This window comes from Hetaerina americana, unplaced genomic scaffold (assembly GCF_022747635.1).
Source record: "Hetaerina americana unplaced genomic scaffold, ioHetAmer1.1.p SCAF_12, whole genome shotgun sequence".
Lineage (NCBI taxonomy): Eukaryota > Metazoa > Arthropoda > Insecta > Odonata > Calopterygidae > Hetaerina > Hetaerina americana.
In genome coordinates, this window is record NW_027286292.1 from 30,096,942 (window position 1) to 30,112,224 (window position 15,283).

At 34.5% G+C, this 15,283-nt stretch overlaps 1 protein-coding gene across 2 annotated transcripts in view; it reads left to right on the forward strand.

Annotated features, from left to right (window-relative positions):
• The window catches only part of for (cGMP-dependent protein kinase for), a 175,603-nt gene that overhangs the window by 156,521 nt on the left and 3,799 nt on the right, over positions 1-15,283 (forward strand). For both annotated transcript variants that reach the window (XM_071582842.1, XM_071582843.1), the window contains 10 exons: positions 6,094-6,199; positions 6,594-6,657; positions 6,759-6,836; positions 8,546-8,640; positions 8,923-9,069; positions 9,185-9,332; positions 9,511-9,674; positions 9,752-9,929; positions 12,781-12,910; positions 15,003-15,129. In XM_071582842.1, the coding sequence (XP_071438943.1) occupies positions 6,094-6,199; positions 6,594-6,657; positions 6,759-6,836; positions 8,546-8,640; positions 8,923-9,069; positions 9,185-9,332; positions 9,511-9,674; positions 9,752-9,929; positions 12,781-12,910; positions 15,003-15,129 (1,237 nt within the window). The remainder of the gene's footprint in view (positions 1-6,093; positions 6,200-6,593; positions 6,658-6,758; positions 6,837-8,545; positions 8,641-8,922; positions 9,070-9,184; positions 9,333-9,510; positions 9,675-9,751; positions 9,930-12,780; positions 12,911-15,002; positions 15,130-15,283) is intronic.

The window sequence follows — 15,283 nt, forward strand, 5'->3', positions numbered from 1 at the left end:
GTTTTCGAATTGGTTTTCTCCAATATTCAATGTATCAAGTGGGAACGTAACTGTCTTTCATAAGTCTTCGAGTTTTCAAACTTTGATTGTTTACTCTGGTCAATGGGTCTTCATAAGGTGCATAGAACCACTAATATATTGGTTAAACCAAAAAACATTTATGTGGAAAAGTTGTTCAGGATTTGTTTTCCTGAATCATTTAATTTATTTAATCCTCTATATTCCCATTAATATGGATGGTGGTGGCATCTGCTCTGTTCTTGTATGTACCTGGAGTATCTTTCCTTTAAATATGGCCGAAGTTCATGAAATTTCATGTATAAATATCGGCAGATCATTATGGCATGTCTAAAAAATCATTTTTATGATGGAAAAAAGTGAGGTCTTAAAGACATTAAAAACCACCTTTGAAGTATTTGAAGGACAGCACCTTTTAAGAGCCATAATATCTTAATAATTGTTTAATGGTGCATGAAAGGTTTTACTGTCAATGCCAGTAATTGTATGTGTGATGGAGTAAATGGAAATCTTAAAAGGTCGTTAATCCATTTTATGGGTAACTGACTGACAAAGAATCAATAATTAAATTGAAGAAGATCGCACTTGGGCAATAAAAAACGTTAATAATAAGCTAAATTAAATAATACAGGTTGAATGGGGTTATTCTGCTAGATAAAAAGATAGGTTTCACTTATGTTTCCTCTGGTTGGTAATAAAATTCTTACAGGTGAAATGCAAATTCTTGCAATTGATGAGTGGTATTTAGAGTAGTTCCAGAAAAGTAGGGAAATATAAAAATTAGATGGTAAACTCTTATTTTTTTTTAAAATCTTGAAATGTCTTCCTCTGAGAGTTGACCAATGATTAGTTGGACTGGTGACTTTCCCCCCATCTGCTTACTTCTGCCTTGTTTTAATTCCCTCTGCAGCATTACAGTAACCTGAACGTTGGTATTTATTTTGATTGCATCCTAACCGTCCGTCAATCTGATATGAACTGGCCCTAGGGACTTTCCCACAATTTGCAGTAACTTCTGACACATTCTCCAGCTAAGAGAATGTGAGTGATGTGATGTACCATCAAAGGAAAATGGTAATGGAAACCTGCAGAGAAAATCCTGTCAGTCTACTATACACATTTGGTGCATTATAGTTCATTCAAATCTTCTTTATATTAGTAAGCTGCAAATATATCACAATCAAAAAGCTTTGAACTGGCTCAAATGACCAATAATGACTCACAATTAGAAAAAAGTACCAACCATAAATGAGTTGGCATAATGACAAAAAAGATACCAGATGACTGCTTCACCATTCCCTACCATATTCAGTTCGAATCCTGTGTATTCAGATTTAGTTTCTTAAAAGTTCAGAAGTGACAGACGCCAGTCATTGTGGTAGTAAAACTGTCTCGATTCTATTTATACGTAAAAGCTACCCAAAATAGGATGAAAAGCATGTCACAGGCCCAATGCCCAATGGAGTTTCAACGAGTTATGACTTGACCGTCATGTTGCCGAATGACAAAGACATGGGTAATGCCACAACATCCACTGTAAATCCAAACAATGTACACAGATGCAGAAAACTTGAACTATAAAATAAAGCATCTGGGATGGATTCTTGTGGATGCATATAGGAAACAAGAAGAGGTGGAAATAACACTATATTCAGAACATTATGGCCTAATGACCGACCCTCTGATATTTTTTTAATGTCACTACTGTGCAGCATATGTTTTTGTGACTTGGCAAAAGTACTGAGGAAAAAGTTTGAAAACTAACATATTTAGAACTACAAGCATTTTTATGACTCTTTGAATACATGAATGATGGCCTAGCAGGTCACTTACAAGAATTTGAGTTGCTCCATAGGTTCAACACATAGGATGTGCCGGTATCAAAATCGGACTGGTCAGAGAGTTGTTTGCCCATGATGCAATCTTCATTGTTGACATTAAGCCTTCATTGCTGAATGAAAATAGCTTCACCACGTAAAGCTGTTTTCTCTATGCTTTCATGCTAGTGTCACCATAAGCATGCATTTATTTGCAACAAAAACTAAATGAATTGGTTTTTATGGACTTAATAGAATTGATTCACTGTAAAAAAATGCGAGTTAAACAACCTTGTCAAGTTATATTTCTTCATGACTACTGTTGCTAAGCTACAGTAACAGTAGGTGAGGGTTTTAATGGCAATGTTCTGGCGACTGCTCAGGTGTCGTTGCAAAGGGTTTTTCAAATTAAGCACTTAACCAGCTTGAAGCAAAGTGGAGAACTAGTGCTTTGTGAAAAACTACAAATAGTGCAATACTAGGAGATATGGAATAATTCTGATGTCTTTATTGCATCAGTGGCCAAGATGAATTAAGGAAATTTAGGGAAATAAACTATGGAGCTAACTGATCAAGAAAGTTTTTGTCGAATAAATTCCCTAACATCGCAATTGGAAACATAAGGTGCATATACTATAGCTACACACAAGTTAACTCTTGACAAAGTTCCATTAGCTTCATTATGAAGTGATGAATTTACCATAAAGGTGTCTTACACTGTGATACAAACATGTAATAGCTTGAGGATTAAAATTTTGATTTAGGTGAGTATTTGATTAATTAATTAAATGACCCCAACATAACTGTATGCCAACTTGAATGAGACGACCTGAGTTTTGAAATATTAAAAGGTAAATCAAGTGCTCATTGAAGCTGAGAATGTGCTATAGTAATTTGTTTTAAAACTGCTCAGAAAAGTTGAAATATCCCAAATGCTGGACATGTGAGGTGCTATTTGGAAGTTATTTTTTTTATTTTTTAAGAGTGCTCACATCAGGTTCTAAAAAGGTCTGGCCATTGGAATGAGTGTGAGGCCAGGAAATTGGCACTCGTGTACACAGTGGAAGCAGGCCTGCTGCATGACTGTTAGCAGTGCTTACACGTGATGTACACAAAAGATCTGTTCTTTGTATTCACACTTCCAATGTACCAGAGACCTATACTTTGACATTTTTTCTTTTTATACCGTAAGCCTGGTTAGTTCAAGCTTTCTGTTGGTAACTTCTAACTTCAAAGTCAAGTGTTTACTAATACTTTTGCTTTAAGCCCATACATTTTCATTTTATTGTTTTTGAGGATTATTTGAATATAATATTAGTTAATGTTGGGCACATGTCAAATTACTATTTTATATAATGTGCACTTTTTTGAAAATTTAATCTTTAGGGAAAATATGATTTTTGATTTGATATTCTTAAGTTTATGTACAATTAGAGCTCCTCTGCAGGTTTTGTAGTCATTCCCAAATGGAGTGATGATTTTATATTTTAGGGTGTGCCATAAAGGGAACAGAGTCAAATCTTGATTATTGCCCACTTTTGTTGATTCCTGTTGCCTACATGTATATTACCTCAGGAAAAAAAGAATAATTTTCTGCAATCTAGGAATTGCGATTTACCTGCTTATAATCTTCCCTTGCATAGAAAAATGCACCTAATTTTGTATGAAAAACTTTTGAGTACTATCATTCATTTTATAGTAATGTTCATTGTGGTTATTTCATAGTAAGCATTAAAACCACCGTAGTCATTTTCTGTCTGTTAAACAAAAGCAGGAAGCACCCACCCTTTTCCTGTGTAGCACTGTACTGTTGGGCCAGCGTTGAGGATTTGTTTCATAGTTAGAGAATGGCTTGTTCATGTATTTGTCACTGGACCAATATTTGAAGAGTGTCATGGTATCTGTTAAATGCAAAGCAGTTAGCCCAATTTTTTGCAAATGCATTTTTCAAAGGACTTTTGAAACTTAGTTTTTTTTTTTAAATTTGGGAGCACAGGATTTAAAATACCTCAATTTCATCTATATGGGCTCGTGGGCATTTAGCAACCCATGTGCCACTAGCTTCTCCACCAATGTTTTCCACTCTTTCTATCACTGGGGTTTTCCAACTGTTGCTCCACCCATATTGCCATCTGGGTTTCCACCCATCACTCTGTACCTGAACTTGCAAAACAGATGGGGGACACACATCATAAATAATTGCCATCAGCACAGGCAATTCATTGATTAGTTCCTTATGCTCATCATAAGAAAAAACGTAATGTCTTTGATCTAGGATCTTTCAAGTTTTAAAAAACTACTCTGTAAATATTTTGTGGCATGGTTCACTTTCATTTCAACTGTATTTTCAGCAGTCTAGTATTATTGTTTACTGTCTGAAATGAAATTTTGTTATATTTACTGCAAACTTTGTTCTTTCAGAAATTACTACTCTTTCAAAGGTGCGATTTAAAATGTATCTTTATTTAGTTCTTGTTTTAATATTTGGGGTCATTGCTCAAATTTTCACATTGCCATCAACATCTTTGAAACTGTTGCTCCCTGGAAACTGAGCAATACTTGTTATCAGACAAGTCTTTCAAGTTCCATGCAGCTGAACACACACCTCAAGCAGCATCCTGATGTTCGCCTGATACAATTTTGACATCAATGTATAATTTATTAGTCAAAATAATGTCAGCTCATTTCAGCTCATCATAAAAATAATATTTGCCAGCATATTTTGACATTTTCTAAAAACATCCCACTTATATGACAATAAGTAGATATCTTGGCTGATAAGAAAATGGCATAAATTTGATTGAATTGCGGTGTAAAGTTTAGCCTGAGATGCTTTCATTTAATTATGGGTAACAAATAAATGCATATAAATAAATAAAATGAAAAAAATAGACACAGTTCAAATCAAATTTTTGATCTTTACATTGTAATCACAACAATGTACCATGTGTGCAAGGTACTAGTGCTTGTGCTGAAAGCATAAATAAATTGTAATCACTCACCCATCTCAGATCTCCTCTCTGTGGAATTATGGCCAACACACTACTTGAGGCAAGATATGTGAGACCCCATCTACTACTTATTCTCATTCCAGTTCTAAGCTTGCTGGCTTAATATCTTCACCATATACTCCCTCTAAATATTCTTTCCGTCTCTGTTGAATATTGCCTGTTGTATTTAATCATTTTTCTATTGCATCTTTGATAGTGTCTTTGGTTTTTTCTTCTTACTTCCTGAAAGTGCTTTCACTTTCCTGTAGAGCACACCAATCCCACCCTTCTGTTGAAATTCCCATATCCTTGCTCTGTGTCTTGCATCACTCTTTTTTGCCCGAGTAATTTCCCACCTCAGTGTATTATTTCTCTATTTGTACTTTTTATAACTAATTATGTGTTTACAGTCCTCCATTTCCTTCTCTAATTTATTTCCCTAATCATCTCACCTACAATGCATGGCTTCATTTTCTTACTTACTGTTCCTGTAGTTTTGTTTGTGGCTTTTGTATTCCTTTTGTGATCTGTTTCCATTTTAATTCAATTGTCCTCATCTCCCTGTACTCGCCAATAATTTTCTGTAATGCCTTCTCATACTTTTTTTTAAATCTCAGTTCATACCTCTACATTCCATTTCCTCAACCATCTTCCCTGTGCTATCCAGTTCTGAAATTTCCATATTTACTTTCTCAATCTCTTGCTTTAAATGATCTAGTTTTCCTATCCTCAAGATTTCCTAATATTCCAAATCTCTCTTATAATTTGATCTATTTGCATTCTCTTCGCTGTAGATTTTGCTTCCGCTTTGCAAGGTTTTGTAAGATGACAATCACAAAAGCCTTACCTCTCCCACTGCTGGGAACAACAATTGGGCAAGCTGGCCAAGTCCTGTAGTTGCCAGGAGTTATATTTAATTATCTGTCCATTTGTTTTTTGGGATAATTAGTTGAGGTGGTTCCCCAATGCATTCCTTGATAGTGTTGTTTGATGTGAAACAATCACTCAAATGGTTGCCCCATTGGGGTCACATGCCTCTGTTAGCCACCTCACTGGGGAGAATATGCTGTGAGGTATACCTTTCATGTGGCTCCTATGACCTATCTAACATACCAGAAGTAATTATCATTGCCCCCACTGGCAGAATTCTAGGGCCACAAAAGCCCTTCCACTGTCAAGACTATTAGTCCATTGAGTGAGTGAATTACCATAAATACTCTTCATTTTTGACAGACATACTCATGTAATATTTTTATTTTCTTTTCTAGCCGCAACTGACTGTAAGCTATGGGCCATAGAGCGACAATGTTTCCAGACAATAATGATGAGAACTGGTTTGATTCGCCAAGCTGAGTATACCGATTTCCTGAAAAGGTTTGTACACTTCTTTCTGTGGAGGGTTCTTCTATTTTTTTAATGATTTTCATGAGTGTAATGGCCTCCACATGGGTCATGGTAGTCCAGGGGCAGAGCGTTGGATTACTGACCAGAGGGCCCAGGTTCGATTCCTGGGCAAGTCCCTCTGAGCACCCTCAGCTTCACCCAAGCTACAGGCTGCTGTATGTGACTCTTTGGGTACCAGGTCTTCCTGAGAAACCATAACCGGCCCAGGGAAAGGAAATGGCCCTCCTACTCTGATGTGTAAAGTTCATACACCATCTAGCTTAGTACTGGGTGAACTCTACCATCACCTACCAAACCAACCTTCAGGTTGATTGCTGTGTTTATGTTTGATGGCCTCCACTTTCATGAAATCTTTTTATTACAGTGTACCTATATTCAAGAACTTGCCAGAAGACACATTAATAAAGATCTCTGATGTATTAGAAGAGGTAAATTATTTGGATTTGATGTATTGATGGAACTGACTACTAGTTTAAGGTTTTTTTTCTTCTTGTTAGGATATTTCCAATAAAAAAATATTTTTTTTCAGACTTATTATAATGAAGGTGATTACATCATTAGACAAGGTGCCAGAGGGGACACATTCTTCATCATAAGCAAAGGAAAGGTAATTTGAAGTAACAACAAATAACTTGTAATTTTTGGGGTGTGGGTGTAATGGTAATAGACTTAAAATTTTGTAAGTCATTGTGAACACAAATACGAAAAGCAATAAACACAAAAAGCACCGAATGAGGTTTAGTTCACTTGACCAGATTTGAAGGATAGATTTTATTTTTATGAATTTTAACATCCAAAGAGGGTGCTTGAATGTTTTATAGAGGTCAAGAATCCTGAATTAAACTTTTGACAGCCTTAAAAGAGACAATCAAAATAGCATCATTCATTTTGTGGTATGATGAGATGAGGCCTACTGAAAGTGCACCAGCAACACAACTTGTTGATGTTGTGTCAAAATTGACACACTAGAAGTTATTTTTCAATAAACAGGCAGTGTATGTGAAACTAGCTGTGGGCATCATGAGTTTAGGAGGAGTTACTGGTTATTAAATGATTATGTATAAGAACCAGTATTCATCAGTGGGTATGATATTAGTTTTGATGGGATTTTGCACATAGTATATGTAATGGTATATGCATATTATTTATGCAAGCATAGCCTTATTATTAGCCACTATGAATTGTGTATTCTATGGAATTCTTAATGGGAGAATGTTGGCCAATGATAGAACAAATTGTAATCATAAGGAAAATTGGTTGACAGATTCAAAAGCATTAAAATATATTGTTTCAGTAAATTATGGTGAAAAAGCTGTAAATTGTTTGCTTCAGAACTCCTACTTTAATTCCAATAGTTTTTAATGGCAGGAAGATTGATAGAAGTTTATTTCTTGTGTGGTATTATTTAAAGTTTTTGTCATTGTAACAGTTTTTCTTAGTGAATTATAGATGTGAGAAAGGTATCCAATGAAAATATTTCGGCATGGTTTGGAACCTAATACTGTGCACTTTGTTGAAAGTTGTTATTGGTAGCGTAGTGTGAAGAGCATTAGGCTATTGACCATATGGTCCTGGATTAAATCCAGATGATGTTAAGATAAACCTAATACTGTAGATGCTGTCCCCCTACCCCAAAGTGTGAATTTCACGCTCAGTAGACTTTAGCACAAGGTGAGCTCTGCTCTAACAAACTAATCCTTTGTCCAAATACTGTATTTTTTGTGTCTCATAAAATGAATAATTATTTTGCTAAGGTATTATTTTCTTATCTCAATGAATGATGCTAAAAGTATTGATTGATTTTGAAGCGGTGGTCAGTCCAGCAGTATAGGGAAGTTTGCTATAGCATTTTAAGGCAAGGTTAAGCAACTGGTTGAAGGTTTTGGACAATCTGCATCGAGTTATGTCTAACATTTCTTGACCTTGTATTATGGCTGTGTATATTGCCTCTTAAGACAAGGTTATTTACATTATATTTTACATGAATTGAGCACTGGTAAATGTAAATGTTAAAAGACTGTCATCACTCTTAACCTGAAAAATAGTGGACGACAGTGATCATGATGGCCAGAACTGGTTATAATCCCAACTGCTTTCTTTTGTAACATGAGCAGTTTTTTTGTGTCACTTGAATGTCCCCAAAGCCTTGGGCCATAACTTTGGTGACTCTGGAAAAAGGCAAAATAGTTAAGTCTCAAATGTTCCTCAGGAACACAGCTTTTAAGCCTTCTGATTAGGAAGATTTCATAACGGACTTAATAATTGTTATCTCTAAGATTTTTACACTTCTCTTGGTTTTCTCTTGCAATCAATCAGGTGAAAGTCACCATTAAACAGGGTAATAATCTCCAAGAAGTTTTTATACGGACACTGCAAAAGGGAGATTTCTTTGGAGAAAAAGCATTGCAAGGGTAAGTGATGAACTTTTAAAATTTCTCTGAGTTTTGAGTCATTGAAATATATTAAAGATTATTTTGTGAGAGTATTATCTCTTATGTTTTCTCTAGTCACTAAATGCTTCAACATGATCTAATGTATTGTAATCAGATTTCATGACTAACAAGTCATCTGCAACAAATAATGTTATCCTCAAAGTTGTTTTCTAATAAGATTCTAATATTTAGGTTTTATGATAATTCCTTAATAATCACTGATTCAGTTTGTGCATCCCAATTTTCTGTTTTCATTTTAAGGGATGATCTACGAACTGCAAACATAGTGGCTGATGACCCTGGAGGTGTTACATGTTTGGTCATTGATAGAGAAACTTTTAATCAGCTCATTTCTAGTCTGGATGAAATCCGCATGTGTTACAAAGATGAGAGCATTGAACGTAGAAAGTAAGTGTATATTCATAAGAGACATAAGAATTGTGTAAAATAAAGCATGGCTAGTATTTTGATTGAGTTGTGTTCGGTAGAAAGGCAGTTAACCTAAGTTTTCATATTATTCTAGGATGAATGAAGAATTCCAATTATTAAAACTGCAGGACCTTAGGTATATTGCCACCCTTGGTGTTGGTGGATTTGGCCGAGTTGAGTTGGTACAAATTTCTGGAGACCAGACAAGATCATTTGCGTTGAAGCAAATGAAGAAGAGTCAGGTAAAATATTTAGAAACTATTTTTTTTCATGTAAAACTGTAATAATTTATGCTATAAGGCAGAAAACGGTATTACCTATCAAATTGAGCCATTCAAGCTGAGTCATATGTATACATTGAAAATGCTTTTAATAATAGTGTACTTTGTGGTTAATACATTTTGTTCTCTTCTTCAAAAGATAGTGGAAACACGACAGCAGCAGCATATTATGTCTGAAAAAGAAATAATGGGAGAAGCAAATTGTGATTTTATTGTAAAATTGTTTAAAACTTTTAAGGACACAAAATATTTGTATATGCTTATGGAGTCTTGCTTAGGGGGAGAACTTTGGACAATATTACGGTATTAATGCAATGCAGTTGTACAAAGTGTGTATGTTTCATTTTTCTTGGAAATTAATGCATTTCTGTTTATTCCAGGGATCGAGGCCTGTTTGATGACTCCACCACACGATTTTACACTGCATGCGTTGTTGAAGCTTTTGACTATCTTCATAGTCGGAATATTATATACAGAGATCTTAAACCAGAGAATTTGTTGCTTGACAGTAATGGATATGTAAAGTTGGTCGACTTTGGCTTTGCAAAAAAACTGCAGGTGAATATTTTCAAAGATTATTATTATTTAAACACTCTGATATTGATAAAAACTAATTATATCATTCAGCAAATTTCAAAGGAGTAAGTCCTCGTTCATTTTTTTTGTTCAAGTTTAATCAAGTTCCGCAATTCTAGCCTTTCTTAATTTAGGAAAAGTAGTCAAGCTTGAACCTGTTAAATATGAAATCTCTACTGTATGAGATATAATATCCAAATAATCTAAAGACTGAATTGAGTTAATTGTATGAATATGACATAAGATTTAACATACTATATGTATCCTCTGCAAAGTTGCTTCAGGTGTTGATGAGTCAATAGAATTAATGAAATACAAAACTTGTAAGCATTTATTTTGCATGTCTTTTACTTAAAGAAAACAGTTGTAATCTCTCAAGTAATTATTATTGGTCGAGGATGTACTATTTTCCATTGTTCATTGTGAATTCCAACTGCAACCCTGGAAATATTATTTTCCTATTGCAAAACAATTTGGTATCTTGCCTTTGTTACTGAAAAAATTCTTGTTTTTCCAAGAGAAATCAGCTATGTTCACAATGAAAAATATTTTTTTGGTGTTGCCAATTCATAGTCATTAATGAAAAAGGAAAACTTTTTCCTACACACATGGATGAGTTATAATAAAATGCTCAGTTTATTCACAAGAAAATTTATTACATTTTCCGTGAAAACCTTGGTCCAAGTATTAGTTCAAGGTACAAAAATGAGCTGAAAATTGTTTTGAAATGTGCATTGGCAGTGAATTATAAAAGTGTATTAAAAAATGGATGGTGGATAAGTAAAAGGTGTTTTTACATTTAAGTGTGAAGGAGTTGAAAACTTTGTTATTTAAATTGCTAAATACCAAGTGGAGATGGATTTTCATAAGCACTTGTAAATTTAATTATTTGAAAATGTGTTGTAATATTTGGCAAAGTAAGTTTTCTCAATAGGGGAATTTCTCAAGTTGAGGTTGGAGAATATGACACTCATTTAAAAAAAAAACTACTGAATATGGCATAGCCTGATTAAGAGGCTAAGTGAACTGGGGACACATTTGAATAGCACAATGTCCTGTTATTGCAATATATGGACAGATATTTTGTCATGACCACGTCACTACCGTCAGTAAATGGAAAGGAAATAATATTATGAGGCAAAAGAGAATCATTATGAGTAGTAGTCTTCCAGCTTTGGGGAGACATTGCTCACTACTGTACTCCTAAACCCTAACTAACATGACACAAAATATCCTAAAACCCCTTATCACAACAAACCATTCTTTAACCATGCATACTTTGTATTACCCTAAATTTCAAACTGCTTTTTCTTTTCCATCCTCTGCCTTGATTTTCCTGTATTCTCCATCTATTACTGTGTCCAGCATCCCATTATCTCTCAGTTTTTCCTGCATCCACTAGTCATCTTCTTCAAATTTCCCCATTTAGCTATCTAAGCTTTCTGTACCATCTCTAGAAATTGATTGTTTTTTTTCGTTTTCATGCATTTTATTTTACAATTCTTCTCCACACCCAGAGCTCAAAGGCCTCCTATATATGTTTATCCTGCTGCCTCAACAGCCAAGTTTATTAACTGTACAACACTATGCTTCATGCTAAAGCTATCACCTGTGCTTCCTTCATGTCTTTACTGAAGGTACATGTTATCAACTCCTGCTTATATGTAAATCCTACTTTACCCTATGTAATTTCATCCCCCTCTCTGCCTGCTCTCCTCCAAAACACTTCCAAAATTGTTGAACTGTTTCACCTGTAGTAGTTTATGCCCCCCAACTTTGATGCTTATCGGGGATTGGGAATGTGCAATAGCTAACATGTTGGCTTCCCACCCAGAGGGCCCAGGTTTGAATCCCAGAGTTAGCAATATTTTTTAGTGATATACCTATTTGAGGTGCTTTGTGGAGAGCACTTTAAGTGAGCACACTGTCCATTGGATGGAACATTAAGCTGCCAGACCCTTGGTGCCTTTCGTTAAGAGTAGGCTAATGCTGATGCAGAGTTTCTCTTCACCTTTCGTCCTTTCCTGTCCATCCCTAATTGTGCTAATGACCCTCGACTGTGTCACCTCCCCTAAATCTGAGGTTGATGTAAGGTGGCCATGAACCTTGGAAACCTGTAAATTTCTCAGATTTGGAAAGTGTTTGGAAAACCCGCCCATGTCCTGAAATTTTTGTATGAGTATGGTTATTATATGGTGTGGTTATGCCTTTGCTTATTGACCCTTAAATAAATTGGAATTGCAGCTATAATGAAATGTGCTCCCTTCCCAGACATCCCATGCTATGCATTTATCTAACCACAGCGGTGTTCTAAGCCATGTGGTCAGTGAAACTCGGGTCCAAACAGAGCCCCAGAGTTTTTGCAATATTTGCCATAATTCTTTGCTATTGTTGGAACTTTTGGAAGAATCTTCCAAAATTTAAAAAGAGTGTTGCACTTCTTATGATGAAGAAATTGATTCTCAGTGGAATTAGAGTAAAATTTTGTAAGATGCAACATTTTAACAATGGTTTTATGGCTTATCAGTTGATAAAATCCAGGAAGAACAATCTGGAAATAATATTCTCTGGAAAACCTGGAAATGTTGCAGAATGTTATGCTCGTGTAAATTTTTTTGGCCTCCTTGGGGTGTTAACACTATGATTGGTTCATTTGAGGATATAATAAATTTCAAACATGATTTACATTGACATTGATTCAATTTGCATGATATTTTTATGACATAATTACCAATCAATGGTAGGCTTTAATGGGCTTCATAACCATGAAATGTCTAAAAATAATAAGAGAATAAGTTGAAGAAATTCATGTTTCATATTTATTTGTTTTCAGCATGGTAGAAAGACATGGACATTTTGTGGCACTCCCGAGTACGTGGCTCCAGAAGTTATCCTAAACAGAGGGCATGATATAAGTGCTGACTATTGGTCATTAGGTGTCCTTATGTTTGAGTTGCTGACAGGTTGGTGACATGCATTTTATGTATTATTTATAAGCATTTGCGTAACTGACCATTTGTAGTGAAGAAATTCAATGCAGACCCCCCCCAGCATTTTTATTTTACAACTACCATGGTTTTAAATGGTTATTGGTATTTTAATTTTTCACTTGTGGATACCTGAAAGAAACACTTGGACTAAGTAAATACCACTATAATGTGTTATGTGGATTCTGTTTCACATTTTCAAATTTTATTTAATCAGATGTTTGATATTTTGAATAGGTTTAATATGTATTTTCTCCAGAGTATCGTAAAGCATTTAATGGTTTCCTTTAACATTGAAAATCAGTGTATTTATGAAGAATTACTGAAAATTTGTATGCATTAGAAGTAAAGTATGGCTCAAAAAGTCGGTGAAAGTACATGAAATAGTGCTGTAGTGAAAATCCCTACCAAGGTTAAAATTTAGAGATTGCCATGAAAGCTATGATATCAATTTGGGTCCAAGTGAAATATTGTAGGAGAACTTTATTATTGCTACATTTTTTTGCTACTGTGAAAATATCTGCTTCCAGAAATGGAAGTAAATGGATAAATAATGGAAATTGCATTAAATGAACAAATTTGTCGAGATTCTAAGTAAATAAACTGGAAAATTGATCATTAATTACAGTACCATGTGCAACTTTGACTAGTTGCATCATTGCATGCTCTTCTCCAGTAGCAAATACCCTTGAGGTTAGCATTGCTTAATACTAGCGGAAGATTACCTCCTGTGGCAAAATGCCAAATCCATTTAGTGTGAATGAAAAGGTGGAAGTTTGGGTTTTTTGGGCAAATTTTAGCTGTCTGCTGAAAAAAAATGAAATTATATTTATCAGTTGAAATAAGAGTGAGCAGTATAATAGGCTTGAAGAGTATGTATATTACATGAATGTGCAGCTAGTAGTGAAGGATGCTCAAAATAAGCTTAGGCTTGTGATCCCCTTAGCTTAGTGAATGACGTACTTACTGGTAAAGTCAAATGTTGTGGGTTGGAATCCCACATTGGGCATGTATGTTATATTACTACATTAAAGAATTTTCTGTTTTCACTTTATTGTCATATCTCCTGGAATCAATGTATAAATAGCATCTTTATGGTGTTTCTTGAGCCTTGCATTTATTATAAGCTTTGAGTTTTGAATTTGTATAGTGGAATTCAAAATAGAAAATACCTTTGAATAATAAAAGTAATTTTGTCATTTTGATTTGTTTTTTCCTAATGGATAAATATTTTCTGTGCATCTTTCAGCTGTCAGGGAAAATCAGTGAGTTATTTTCATGCACTACTTGATAGAATTGCTTGTAGTTATTTGATATTAGGAGTAGTCTTTATACTTAGAAAGTATATTATCCCTACGTTCCCATGGGTAAGAGTTGGCAAAAATTTTCAGTGGCTATCCAATGACATATCAACTCAAATAAATGAAGATTTCAGCTACCATTAATTGAATTGAAGTGAATCCACATACACATGTGGATATTTACTTATTTCAGTGGTTCCAGTAAAATATGTGATTTATATTTAAGGATAGGCCAAAATATGAGGATCTGTTGTGCAAACTAGTGGGTGTTTCAGTTGATATCCATGAAAAAGTAGACAGCTCATGAAACCAATGGATATCCACAGAAGTTTTGGTATACTTTTACCCATGGATTGTTAGAGACGTTGCACCTTCTTTTTAGAATAGTGTGGAGGATTGAGAATGTATGGATTTGTTAAACATCCTCACCATAAGAGGAAATGACTACATAATTCTTTTTGTGTGGAATGTTTTTGGAAATGCTGAGAGCTTTTCCCATTAAAAAATAGTGTACTTTCTTACATTAAGAATATTAAAATCAAGGAAAAAATTTAGAAGCTGAATTCAAAATGATGATTTACTAAAGTATTCTCAAATAACCTTATTTGAAAATAATCAAAGCATTACCAAAGTCTTACACTTTTATAGTGAGAGTTCTCCTTTTAACTCTTGAGTGAGAATGTGTCATTAGAATCTGTTGAGAATTATAAATCTATAGTATATTTGGTGGTTTATAAAGATATTTTATAAGAAAAATTCTTTTGCAGGAACTCCTCCATTCACTGGATCAGATCCAATGAAAACTTACAACATAATTCTGAAAGGCATTGATGCCATTGAGTTTCCTAGAAGCATTACCAGAAATGCTACTGCTCTCATCAAGAAGCTTTGCAGGTAATATGTTATGATAATTAATTGATCTTTTGTCAAAACCTTTGCTGATTTAGTTGATTGTTAGTAGGTCATAAATCAGGCATTGAGAAAGGAATATTTTTAGCCAGCTTTGATAATGCAGGAGTAGTTAACAAAAGGCTCAGTTTGTTGTTAT